This window comes from Bolinopsis microptera, chromosome 7 (assembly GCF_026151205.1).
Source record: "Bolinopsis microptera isolate Bmic1 chromosome 7, MBARI_Bmic_1.0, whole genome shotgun sequence".
In the NCBI taxonomy this organism is placed as follows: domain Eukaryota; kingdom Metazoa; phylum Ctenophora; class Tentaculata; order Lobata; family Bolinopsidae; genus Bolinopsis; species Bolinopsis microptera.
Genome location: NC_087078.1, coordinates 17,345,869 through 17,359,898, shown reverse-complemented (window position 1 = coordinate 17,359,898; position 14,030 = coordinate 17,345,869). Strand labels below are relative to the sequence as shown.

Here is a 14,030-nt window from a genome sequence, read left to right as displayed (position 1 = left end):
AATTTCACTGCTTTTGGAATTATTTAGAATCAACTGTTATGCTTATTAAACTTTTGTATGTTAAGAATTCACAAGGTTTCTAAGTTTTATTGCAAATGTAATTATGCGGACTTTTAGTTATTTCAATGATGATTTAAACAATAGCTGATGATCAGAGAATAGTGAAAGAGAAACTAAAAGTAACAATATGACAATACTTTTAGTAAAATGGTGAAAGAGAATGCGAAAGGAGCGAAGGATATCGTGATTGGTAACGCGGCTACCCTCAACTTTTACCGTAAAATGATAACAGGTATGTAAGTTTGAGAATCTATGATCATGATAATTCAGCGTTATTTTCAGCAATTCTTCAATAAAATGCTACTTTGTCCTGCAAGAACCAAACCAAGAGTAATTATTAATTAGTCATCATTAATTATTAATTAGTAATTATTTCAGTGACAGTGATCCTGTACGCAGTGGTGAGATGGAGTTTTGGTTTCACCTGGACACAAATCATCCTTTCCTTAATCTCCGGAGTTAGCTTGTCTATGTTATACGGGTACGTTCTCCTGGAAAATAACAAAAATGTGTAAATCATTCTGGAAGGAAAATGGGCACATTATTTGAGCAGTGCCACTATTTCACGGTACATTTAGTAAATATATCGTCCATCTATAGTTAGTTTTCCAAAGAGGTATAAAATTCTTGTTTTATGAACTAATTTCGTCCAATATCCCCAGGTCTATGAACAGTGCAGCGAAAGGGGGCACAGATCTGAATATGGACGGTGGTGTCACCGACTACTTTAAAGATATAATCATTGTGACCTGTGTTGTCATGATTTTATCACTCATATCTGACTACTTCTGGTTAGTGACTCAATGTCTGCCGTTTTGATATTTACAGTATAAAGACTACTTTACAATCCAACTCATTTGATCGTCAGACTATCATACGATAACTATTTTAAATTGACTAACATAATCTGTCACAACGTAACTCGCAGGTATGGTTGGCTAATAATCCCAGGATTTGCTCTTGTTAAACTCTGGACTTCTGTTATATCACCCTGGATATTCGCACCTGCCCCTGAAGCACCCGAGGTTTGTTATTGGAGGGGGATAAAGCTAGATCTCTTTAAAGCTATGCTTCTCTGTTATAATTTCTGTTTTCGTATCAATTGGAAATCTCCCCTCAGCAGTCTGAATGTTATCTTCGTGCTCAAATATAACCCGAATCATCTATTGAACTCATCTTTGCTCCTTATGATAATTTATCAAAACCTCTTCTTTCACCCCATTCTGACTCGTTATTTACAGGGTGATATGCAGCAAGATGGTTTCAAGAAGGGACAGAGACAAACAAAACAAAAGAAACAGTCCAACTACAACTCTAACTCAAATCATGGCATGTTTTCAAGTTACCGATAACTTTATTTATTTATTAAATAAAATAAAGTTTATTTAGGCTACATTATTAGTCGATGTTTAAATTGTAACGATGGTTTCAGATTTGGTTTAAGTATACTACTATTCGGGGTTGTTACTTTTGCACTATTAGATGAGATAATTCGGGTTGCTGATTATAACAGTAAACATTCTTATGTTCATAAATGTGTATTCTTATTTGAAGCTACTACTGTGTTTTGATCTTAAGATGACGAAATTACAAAATTTGCAACAATTTTTTCGGTGTTTTCGTTCTGTTTGATCTTTAATTTAAGAATGTATATCTTTAATGACATTATTGATGTAATTTTATTCTATCTAATTTTAAGAAGGTTGCCTGGACTGTTTGAACTGCATAGAATAAATAAAATTAATTAGGGACGACAGCAATTTTCAGAATGAAATATTTTTAATTACCTTTATTTTACTATTTATATTTTATAATTTAATAATTATAGGATGAGGTAAACCCTTAAAGACGTCCGCACTGTAAGCTCCGCAACTATCCAAACCAGGATAAATACCTAAACCCTAACCACAAAACTCGCAAATCTTCTACACCATCCTCAACAACTCATCCTCCTCAACGCTTAGTATCTGTAACACCTGATCCCTCACTCCTCAGTTAATTGTAGCTATAATACCTGACCCCTTCTTCATTGCTTGTTCCAGCTCATTCCTCATCCCTACAATCAGAAACATCGCAACTCTAGTTATCTATACTAACAGTTGATAAAGCAAATAGTGAAATAGTGAAATAGTGAAATAGTGGTAAAGCAAGTGGTGAAATATTGATCAAATAGTGGTAAAGCAAGTAACAAGTGGTAAAGTACCATGCCGGCCTGTAAGAACTGTGGCAGCACACAGGTGGATGAGGATGGAGCTCACGGTTACACGATATGTATGGGATGTGGAAATGTTCTCGAGGACCAGGTAACTCTTATTGAAGAAATTGTAATCTCTTCTAGAGACAGGCCTCGGGGCTGGATTGTCTGGTCTGTGAACGTATTTTAACATGATTTAATGTTATATAACTTATGTCTTATATAATAATATTTAATATTTTATTGGAATGTCAGAAATCCCACACCTCATCACGTGATTACCCACCAGATTATAGTGTCAGAGACCCAGTTTGCTGAGGGAGGATCCGGCAGGAAACACATGATGGGAGCCTTGGTAACGGACGATGGCAGTATTATTGGAGGCAGCGCCTTGCCTAACAAATTCGGTTAGTATTATTGGAGCTTGCCTAACAAATTTGGTAATTGTTCGCAGCTTTTAACCAAAAATTCCAACATGATGTTACTCATTCGTCATCATTAGGCTCAATGAGCGCCGTAGTCACTACAATTTGTGGAATGTGAAATACACCTGTTTCATCTCTTTTCCTCAGGATGCCACAAGAACTACCAGAGGCGTATTGTGGAAGAGGCAACACGTGTTATGCACTGTATAGCAAACAGACTGAAGTTAGCTCAGCAACACATCGACAGTGCTGTTATGTTCTACAAGATGGCTTTAAGGTGGGTTGTTTTAAAATAATCGATACCGAAACGGAAGAGATTCATCATATATACCGAACATTTTAAAATTCTCGTACTTTTCTCTGGGAAGAAGAGTCTCTTAAAATTGGTGTCACTCTTGAACTTATGTACAATGTACATAGATAACAATTTTGTAATATTTTTCAGTAAGCGAATATTACAAGGAAAGAGGAAGTCGCACGTGTGCGCGGCGTGTTTATACATTGTGTGTCGGACGGAACATACTCCACATATTCTACTGGATTTCAGTGAAATAATCAGGGTAAGTTGCTTTTAACTTAAGTTTGTGCATGAGTTTCATTACTGACAAGTTTTAGAATGGACCAGGACTGTATTAGACTGAACTAAACATTAGTCTCCATAACGTGGCACCTATACACACTGTAAGATCATAACCCCCCCCCCCTAAACCCCCCTAAATCCCCTCTCTCTACCTCATAACCCCCCACCCCCCCCCCCCCCCCCCCCCCCCCCCCCCCCCCTAAACCCCCTCTCTCTACCTCTCCAGGAGAACATGTTCCAGCTGCTCCGAGTCTACACTCGTCTCTGTAACGCACTGTGTATCAAGCTCCCTGCAGCTGACCCCTGTCTCTTCATCAGCCGGTACGCTCAGCGTCTCCAGCTCGGAGATAAGAGTGACGTTATCTGTGTCACTGCTATGAGACTGGTCTCTAGGATGAAGAGGGACTGGATGGCTACTGGTATGTCAACTAAAATGGGCCTGGAAATGTTTAACCAGTTGGTCTGGGTACCTATCAGAACGCAGGTTTTCTCTAAGTAAATCATCGCTGGTACAAGCTGTATCTTGTTATTTAAGTGACCACCACTGAGTGCTGAATTATCTCTTGTTCAGGCAGACGGCCAAGTTCTCTGTGTGGAGCGGCTCTTGTAGTTTCCTGTAGACTTCACAACTGTTCACGTCAGATCAGCGACATCGCTAAAATAGTGAGGAATGCCACTGCTACTATAACGAAACGGTAAGTTCCTTTGTTTCGATTATTAGTCTACAGTTCCGATTAATTGTCCATTAGAATTACACTACTCTGGTTGTTAACTCAGTACCAGTTGCTCACGAAACATACATTGTGTATCGAAGACTTGGCATAATTACTCTTTATGTCTTTAGTCTATACAGTGCCGTATACACTATACAGGGCCTCTCTATCTACTGCTTACTAGCCTACTACACTCATTTGTGATCTACACTCTGGTTTATGTAACACTTGGTTTCGTTGTGCAGCAGTTGTTTAAACTAGGGACGAAGAAATCATATCCTTCAATCTTACAATATTTTGTTTTATCACACTTTCGAGCCAAATTTGGCAGGAAAGCAGAATTGATATTGCATGCCCCGATGGGGAGCACTGGCTCTCACCCGGGGGCATGAAATATCAATCAGTTGCTCAGAGAGAGCCCGATATTCCCATATAATAGGAACAAGGAGCCCACTCTCAACAACTGTTCTACTACTGTGAGGTACTGATTTAAATAAAGATTTAAATCAACAACCTTAAGTAGTCTATGACCGTAAATGCAATGATCAGAAAAACTTTCCAAGATAAGGAAAAATTTATATTTATACCTGGTTTTGAAAATATTTCCTTGTGTTTGAGATGCGTCAAGCAAAATAAAATTTTTTGTTGTAAAACTTTTTCAAGCTGTTCCCTTTTTATTGCACTTTATAGTTCAAAGCTTAATTAAGCTTCGGATGATGAAACAAAGTAAAAACTCCCTGGCTTGTACGAGCTTTAAGTGACTTAAGGTTATTGAAAACGAGATCAAAGTTTACAAGCAGACTTGAAAGTTTCACAAAGTTTTGGTACTTGTCAGCGATACAATCAATCAGGATAATTAATTTCCTTAATCGCTTACTTGAAATTAAAAAGGAAGTGTCAGAACAAACTACAGTCACCCTCACAAAAAATAGTAAACACTAGACGATGTTTGATTAATTCGAACGAAGAAAACACACAAAACAAAGCCAGATTTCAGCCATTTCAGACCTCAATTTTAACCCCCTCTGATCCCTTCTTTGAGCCATATTCCATATAGAAATTGTGCAGAAATTATACTTGGCTTTTCCAAACCGGTTTCGCCTAGATTAGCTTGCGAAATTCGTGGCTGATCTATAAACAGACTGATAAAGAGACTTATATGTAGATTCTGTACAATAAAGAGCGGAAATTCTATCCCAGGACTAGTTTTAACTGAATTTTAGTTAGTGCAAATAAGTGCAATAAAAACATCCTATAAAATATATTATTTATATAAATATATCAAGGGACGAATGACGTAACTTAATCAGCTAATCTGGTTATAAATTAGTCTGGGCACTGGGGCAAACAGGTCCGATGATTAATGTGCTGCCATTCATTAGACCAATTCAATATTGGTAACAGTACGGGTGAACTACCTGGCCATGACCAGGGTGGTTATAGGCTGGTGGAGTACTGCGTTCTAAAATGTTGAAGAGATACATTTGAATATTACAAATGTTCTGATAATTTCCAGTTCAGATAATTTCTAGCTCGAAGCAGATAATGGCAAATAATGGCAAGTAAAGATGAATACTGACTAAGAACTAAGCAGAATACTTGATAAAATTCTAAGTCAACGATTACAAGTTGCATTGATTAAATCATTCTGAAATAACAGACAATCGAGAATCAAGACGGACGTTAATATTGTTGATGTAAATTAGGGAGTGTAGTGTATAATGTGGACTGATAAATAGACACTTATTATGACCCCACAGCTCTATTCAAATACAAGAACTAGGAAATTCTTTCACCTCATCGTAGATACAGATTATACGATAAGGACTGTGATGTATAATCAACACTTAAACGGATGTTCTATACATTATACTGCATCTACAGTTTTAATGACTCTAAAAATATCTAATAGAAATAAAGTATTAGAATCACCTCACATCAATTGATTTGCAGGATGTAATTACGTATCAAACGCGCTCGCGGCGGAATATTCTAGACTCATAAGTACAAGACCCATAGGCGGAAAACACATTAATATTGCATGCACTAGGTAGCAGTACAAAGCAAATTCAGCGCGGCACACAGCATTCACTGTGTCATAAATGTGAAACGCGAGATTCTAATTTCACGTATTGTAACTTTAATATCTGAAATACTAACTTATCGAGAGCTATATATAGCTTGGACATTATAAACATAAATAAGTTCGACATGTCTAGTTTTGCTTTGGTGAGATTTATAACTAACGTTTGATCAAATTCTGCTTTCCCGGCCAAATTTGGCTCCAAAGAAAGTGTGATAAAACATTAATCACATGCCTTCTCATGCGATATCAACATTTTCAAAACTCGGCAAGCCTCGTGATTGAAAATGTCGATATAACCCTCGGCAAGCCTCGGGAAATATCGAAACTTTCACTAACTCGGCAAGCCTCGTGGGCGAAAGTTTTGATATCGCATGAGAAGGCATGTGATAAATGTATAATATTCGTACTCTGGTCGTATTTTGAACAGCGAAAATATCACTGTATCATGCTATCACATTGTCAAGGCCCCTAAACGTTTACCCAATTCGTTGGGTAAATAAATCACCTGAATGTAATTCGTTCCACTTCCAGATTAGATTGCTGCACAATGAAAGAATATTTCAATAACGGTGAAAAGATTTACTACTCGTTCCTTCGCGATTTTATGATTGGGCGACATCTCTCCGATTCAGAGAGGTTATTCGGACAATAGTTTATGTCGGATCCTATCCTTGAAACTTTCCATAAGGTATGGTCAATGGTGGTTATAGGACGAATAATCTGTGTAAGTTTGAGCGAGCTTCTATTTGCCAAATCTAAGATATGATATTGATATTATAATAATTAAAATTATTAAACACAAAAAATATCTCCAATTGGGTGGTTTGCAGCGGTTCCAAAAAATATATCTGGAGATCCAACGATACGATTTTCTTGAAACTTTCTAGATAGTAAGATAGCATTAAGACAAATAATTTGTGCAAGTTTGGGTAAATTTCTAGGTGCCAAATTTGAGATATCACTTCAAACACAAGAACATAGTGCTGTCGGACAGATGTCGCTGTCGGACAGATGTCATGTTACCCGATTTTATTACCTCATGAGACAAACATTATTATATATAAAATGCTGAGGAAAATGTATTTTCTCTTTCTTATTTTTTTCTCTTATTTTTTTCTCTTATTTTTTCCCACTTATTTTCTCTTTCTTATCTTCTCAGTTCGTTATATATAGGACCTATATAAAGACGGTTCACTTTGGCGAAGGCTTCAGAATCTTTAATTTTGACCATTTTAAAGGCTTCACCGTCTTTAACTCATCGCAACCCGTCTTTAGATTTGCTGGTAGAAGTGAGGTCAGTGTGTGAAATGTGCTTTATTACATCCGATCTATTTTGAGCCCAATTTTGAAGCGTTGCCGTCTTTAATTATTTTTATTTGAAGGCTTTGTCTTTATGAAGTGCGTCTTTATAAAACAAACTGAGTGTATGTCTTTAGTCTCACACGTATCTTCTTCTATTTCGTTTCAAACCTACCTTTTAAAAATATCATTATCACATTTTGGTATCATATAGTCGAATTTACTAAACTTGTATCCAACTCGTTCGATTAAAAAAGTATTCAATTAAATATTCAATCAATTAAATATTCGATTAAACGTAATTCTTAGGGGATTAGATACCGGAAGATGGAAGAATATCTTAAAAAAGGACAAGATATTTACAAAACGTATTGTTCGTCAACAGAAACACGCCCAATCATGCTACCTAAAGCTCCACAACACACGTATATTGACATCTACCCAGACGAAGATGAGCCTGGACCGAGTTTTAGAGATGATAAAAAACGTCAATCAGACTATGAGACTGAAGTTTTAATTTTTAGAACATTGGAGGGGTCAAAGGAAGACATTATCGTTCTACACAATTTCGAACATACTCATCATCAATATCGCTTGTGCGATAAAAGTCATGTTATGAAAGGGTGTGTGGCTTGCCGAAAAACTCCCAACAATCGCGAGGGAGAATGCGATTTTTTGATCATTGGAAAAAACTATTTTGTCATCATTGAAGTTAAGAGTAAGTCGTGTTTCAGTGAAGAATCACAGCAAAATCCAGCATTAACTAAACAACAACATAAGGCAGGATTGCAGAAATCCCACAAGGAATCGATGACACAGAGGAAAAGAATGGTAGATTTGATCAGAAGTATAGAGAGGCACGCAAATATCTTTTCCTTTACTGCTTATCCTAACTTCTCGAAGAAATCATGCGCTGAATTCGATTTGAAACCTGGTCAGCTATCATCGATTATATTCAAAGAAGATACAGAAGATTTCGTATCATGGTGGAACAACAATGTTTCAGGGTTTTACATAGATCCATCGGATCAGTCTGTTGCACGAAACTGTGATTTTCGTGCAAAACATGAGAAAGTCAGGAACATGCTGCTTGCTATTTGGTGTACAGACAATAAGGGCCATTGTGATAAATCCAGATGCAGTTTAGGATGGTGTATCAAGGATATTGATGATAAACTGCGCAGTGGAAAGTTTACTTTTGAAAGTTTGAAAAGGAAGAAAAATCCAAACGTAGTTCCAGCCCCAGATGTCATAAGGGACTACCTAAAAGTGAACAACCTCACTAAAGAACAGTTTGATGCGTACAATTCGAAGGAACAGTTAGTTCTCATTAAAGGGCCTGCAGGAACGGGTAAAAGTATCATACTCATTGCTAAAGCAATACAACTTGCAAAGTCGGATGAAAAAAGAAAAATAATTTTTTTCCGTTCAGACACCCCTGCTAAGTGGGTTAAAACTGCTTTTGAAAGAGCAAGCATAAGCAATTATACACTTTCCCTTCCGGACACTGCCCTTTGGACTGAGTTGCAAATTTGTGAGATGATATCTCACAAATTGATTAACAATCAAGCAATTATAATCACCTATCTGGCTTCTATGATGTTTGAAGCAGAAGCGAATCTAGATGTTGACCAACTATTTTCAGAAATACTAACTTCACATCATGATTGTGATTTGTTTGTTGACGATCTACAAGTTGTGTTACAGATCGATGAGAACGATGATGATAAAACCATAAAGGTGTTTGGTTCTTTGTTGTTAAAGGATCAGAACAATCGTCATATCTGGATAAGTTGTGACATTGCACAGAGTGTATTTCTGCACGTACGTGACTTTATACTACCATTATATTCCTCCTTTCATATAATTACTCTATCAAAGAATTTGAGAAACACCTACGAAATATCGAAAAGTTTATCAGTGATAAGGGACCGCATAAAAGAATACACAGTGAGATCAGGAAGAGGCACCTATGGCAGCATGGTTCAACAAACACCAGGTCATTTCATCCGAGGACCGAAAATCGACATTCATGTTTTTAAGAACGATCATTCAGATACGATATCTAATTACCTAGAGAAAGCATTAGGCAAGCTGTATCGGGAAAATGTTTTGGGACAGTGCGATACAGCTGTACTTTTCCATGTGATTTCGCCAGCCAGAAACGATACGCTAGATAGATTGGCAGAAAAACAAATAGCAAAATATAGGTGTGAAGGAACTGCTGATACTTTATCCTTGCGTGGTAGCTCACTCACTTCTTCATGCGAATGGCCAGCTGTTATAGCAATACATGAATTCGCGGAATTTACCCTCCCCTCCCTATACTTAACTTTGTCTCGAGCTAGAGTGTACTGTTCAGTTTTGCTATTTCCAGGCTTTACTTCAACGCTAGAAGATATCGAACATTTCTTATCAGATGATTTCAAACGCTATGCTAATATCATACGATATTAACAATGACTTTGTACAAATCAAATGTATTCGATTGTTAATTTCAGGTGCACATTTAATTGGTCGTTCACATAAATTACGTTATCACTTTTTAAACAATTTTTAACCCCCTCCCCTTCCGTAATCAGTTTTACACATAGCTATTAGTATTGTGTCAAAATTACACTAACTTGTAATCATTTGGAAACCCCCCTCCCCCTTGGCTGATTACGTAATATGTGAACGACCCCTAACTCACAGATATATGTATATAAATTATAATGTATATATCTTGATTTCAATAAGAATTGAGCTTCTTTGCTTTATTGTATACCTACTGCAGTATATATTAAAATTGTGCTAAATGTCACCAAAATGGTTAAGGAAAACATATAATTCTCACTAAACTTCAGATACCTCTACTTACACGTGATTACTGATTATGAATAAATACACCTCCAATCACTGTGTTAGTACGGCCGTAATATTTTCACTTCCAACAGTATTTTGTAAGTTCAATATTCTCAGATTGAAGGAGTTTTCGGAGACTCCCAGTAGTAAACTGAGTATTGAGGAATTTGAGAATGTTGACCTGGGAGAAGAGGAAGATCCTCCCGCTTTTAAAGCTCTCAAAATCAAAAACAAATCCAGAGAGGTATGTAGTGAATAGAAACCCGATGTGATGATGAATGTCAAGAGTGCAGACAGTCTGATAAATATAATTGGTGTGCTTTTAATTTAGATTCTTATCACGTCTTTTTACAATTTAGCAACTAAAAACTCCTGGTATTGATGTTAAATTGAAAACAAAATGTTTACCCATATTATACCATTCTATCCCCTTTATAATCAAATTAACCTTCTACCAGTCTGATCTATCTCTGGTGGAACGAGAAGTTTGTCAATACCAGAAAGAGTTGGAACAGGAGATTAAAGTCCAGGGTACGGTTAAAGGTGACGAGGGAGCTGAAGTAGACTCCTCTTCTCTTTACAAACCCCCTCCTTTTATGGAGAAGACTCCTAGCTGTAGCACTTCTGGTTAGTTGGAGTGGAACTGTTTACACTTTGTGGTGATGATTATTCATACCTCGTTCTGGGTGCATACTTGAACATTTGATTTGTTGACACACTGAACTCCGGGCCAGATAATCCATTAAAAGCTGACAATCTCTGTTGAAATGTGAGAATATGAGAATGTGAGAGACCTAACTCCTCAGGTCCGGAATCAGGAGCACAAGGTCAAGGTATCAGAACAGCCTACGGTGTGATTCCTAACTACCTGGACGGAGAGGGAGCTGAGAAAAGAGATGCTAATCCTCCTAGCGAGAAGGAAACTGTGTCTGCAGCACAGGATGAAGTGAAGAAGGAGGCTAAAATTAAACTAGAAATGGAGGAAACCGTAAGTTCGTCTTTAAACACGGTTTTAAACTAGATTTGGCTTTATAAATCGAATAGCGTAAATTTGTTTATTTTGAAACTTCACTTGCTATTAAGAAGTAACTATTTTTTAAACTCAGGGATTTTCCGATGTGGATGACGCTGAGATTGAATATCTAATATTAACTCCAAAGGAAATCGAAATAAAGAAGAGACGGTATGTTGATGATGATTTAAAATATTTTATAGTCTTTAAATCAAGAGAAACGATGTTGCGTCATTGGTTTGAAATTTGAAACGTTTTGTTTCTCTCTCCAAAGACATCCCTTTATTTCAGTTGGGCTGAGTCGGATCTGGATGAGTTTTTAGAAGAGAAAGAACGGAAGAAAAGGGAGAAGGAGGAAGAAGAGAAGAGAAGGCCTAAACGGAAATACCGACGAGTACAGCGAGCTCTAAATGCGAACAAGGGAACTGCTAAAACTCCTGCAGAAGCGATGGAGAGAATGATCAAGGAGAAAAAGCTCTCTACTAAGGTAAGAATGATAACATAATTGTGGGAATGTATACACGCATAAATCAGTGATGAAAGCAAAAATGTTTTCACAGCGTGTAATCTGACTGTAAATTGTACTGTTTTCAAACATAAAAGTTGTCGCGAAACAAGATATACTTTACAATCTAACTATTTCAGATAAATTATGACGTGCTGAAGAAGCTAGGTAGTGAATGTGACGCTACGATAGATCGAATAAGGAGGGATACGGAAACAGATACCACCGATACCAAAAAAGAAAGGTAACTACAATGTTTTGAAAAACCTTCATATCCGAGAAGCATCGTCACTTGTGGCAAAAATCATAATTTCAGTAGAAAATCAATAATCATGAGTTCACATTGTGGATCAGCAATTTCGCCCCTCACTATAATACTATAATACCTCCGCTACTGAATGTATTATAACTAATATAATACTAGCTCAATACTCGCAGCATCTCTCTAACCTCAATACCCACACCCACTGTATACACGATTCTCAGGTTAGATAGTGTAGTATCAGATAGAACACGACACGACACAGCAGAGTCTCAGGTAGATGACAGGATGCTGGTTGAAGAGGACTACGCTGCAGATCACGAAGAGGATGATTACTTCAACTACTCTGAAAACTTAGCCCTGAATGATGCTCTCCACGATTATTGTTAGTTGCAGGGAATATTCATATTGATATATTACGTAAACTGGATATTAGACATTTTAGACCCCATTCTCCTCCTGTCCTACAAAAGCCACTTTACACATATTTTGTATCTAGAACTACAATAAGGTAAGTATTTCTAAACCCCGTCCTGTCTTGACCGATAATAGATCTGGATACTGGTCGGTAGGTGAACCAGTAGTTAAGGGGACATACACCAAAAGCTTTTATGCCGTGGCCCTGTTGTTAACTTCATATTAAGAAAGTATGCATAAAAACAATAAGATTTGATACATTACAAATTATTTTTGAGTATACGCACATTCGAAAACAAAATTATTTTATTTTTCCAAAGTTTTGGAAATTTTGAGAAGTCTGTCACTGTAATACCGATATTTCAGTCATTTTAAACGTTTTTTGACTGATTTATTTACTGAACATTACTTACAATCCGTGCAAGAAGCCATTGAAAGGATTATATAATTGAACAATAAATGACAAAGTTACAGGACAAACAAGGTCGAAAAAAGAAAAATTGAAATTTTTGCCTACTTCTAAAGTTGTACATTTCACCAATCACCCGGGTCAGCAGATATTGCTTCAAAAATTCTTGTGAGTGTAGCTGATGATCATATCAAAGTTTTTGGAGTAGGATTTCTCTCAGATTTGAGTTTTAAGGTATGAAATGTGGCCTCAAACGACTTAGTAAAATTCATCGTGAAAAAGGTACTAAAAGATTCGTCTTATCAAGCTGATTACGATTCTGTAAAAATTATTCCAAAAAAGCTGATACTTTTTGAGTTATAGGCATTTTAAGCCTTAAATCTGCCATGTTTTGCCCTTTGGAAAATAAGAAAATAATTTTGTTTTCGAATGTGCGTATACTCAAAAATAATTTGTAATGTATCAAATCTTATTGTTTTTATGTATACTTTCTTAATATGAAGTTAACAACAGGGCCACGGCATAAAAGCCTTTGGTGTATGTCCCCTTAATACACCTGTAGTACTACACCTGTATCTGTTGTGTATTTTTACTGGTCCAGATTCCAGATCTATATCTCAACGATCTCTTATCGTTTTGAGTTCCATTTTAATTTTAATTTTTGCTCTTTATACCTCTTAGTCTTAATGATCCTTTAATTTGCAAATCTTTCAGCCGCTGATGATCTTGAAGATGAGTGAGGCAATTGCTGAAGTTCAGTCCAAAGATGGGATTCGTAAACTAATGAACTTACAAGTTTCACTGTATATTGTGAAAAGTGAATGCATATAAATCGTAAATTAGTCGTGATAACAGTAGAGAAACAATGATTGACTAACAGCAGCTAATTGTACGTTTTATTTGCACAGTTTCTACATTCTAGAGGATCAGTTTCAAATTCGATGAAAGTACTTTATTTTCTAAATTTTTATCTTGGATTCAGAATATCATCGGTGTTGGATTTTATTGTGATTCATGAAATGTTGTATACGTGATTCGTTGTATTTGTTTATTTTTAAAACAAGAACATGAGTTTTCATTTTCGAAAGATTAAAATGGACAAAGATAATTTGAAAATAATCAGACTGTTGTATTGAACAGAGGTTTTCAGCGCGATGCAATTACAATATTTGTTTCAAATCGTCGACGAGTTACTATATATACGCTCGCGCGGCCGTCGCGTTG

At 36.5% G+C, this 14,030-nt stretch overlaps 3 protein-coding genes across 5 annotated transcripts in view; all 3 read left to right on the top strand.

The window, feature by feature from the left end:
* LOC134818438 (myosin heavy chain, clone 203-like) overlaps positions 1-14,030 on the top strand; it is a 192,939-nt gene that overhangs the window by 84,711 nt on the left and 94,198 nt on the right. The gene's annotated exons all lie outside the window — the stretch shown is intronic.
* Positions 192-1,595, top strand: LOC134818345 (transmembrane protein 208-like). Its single transcript, XM_063827858.1, has 5 exons — positions 192-292; positions 439-541; positions 723-851; positions 989-1,085; positions 1,302-1,595. The coding sequence occupies exons 1-5, from the start codon at positions 208-210 to the stop codon at positions 1,410-1,412; spliced, it is 525 nt and encodes a 174-aa protein (XP_063683928.1). The 5' UTR covers positions 192-207; the 3' UTR covers positions 1,413-1,595.
* Positions 1,878-13,872, top strand: LOC134818443 (transcription factor IIIB 90 kDa subunit-like). The gene is made up of 14 exons (XM_063828006.1): positions 1,878-2,363; positions 2,544-2,661; positions 2,827-2,956; positions 3,125-3,239; positions 3,486-3,678; positions 3,831-3,954; positions 10,319-10,445; positions 10,660-10,828; positions 11,020-11,189; positions 11,308-11,384; positions 11,505-11,700; positions 11,859-11,962; positions 12,205-12,365; positions 13,521-13,872. The coding sequence occupies exons 1-14, from the start codon at positions 2,265-2,267 to the stop codon at positions 13,544-13,546; spliced, it is 1,809 nt and encodes a 602-aa protein (XP_063684076.1). The 5' UTR covers positions 1,878-2,264; the 3' UTR covers positions 13,547-13,872.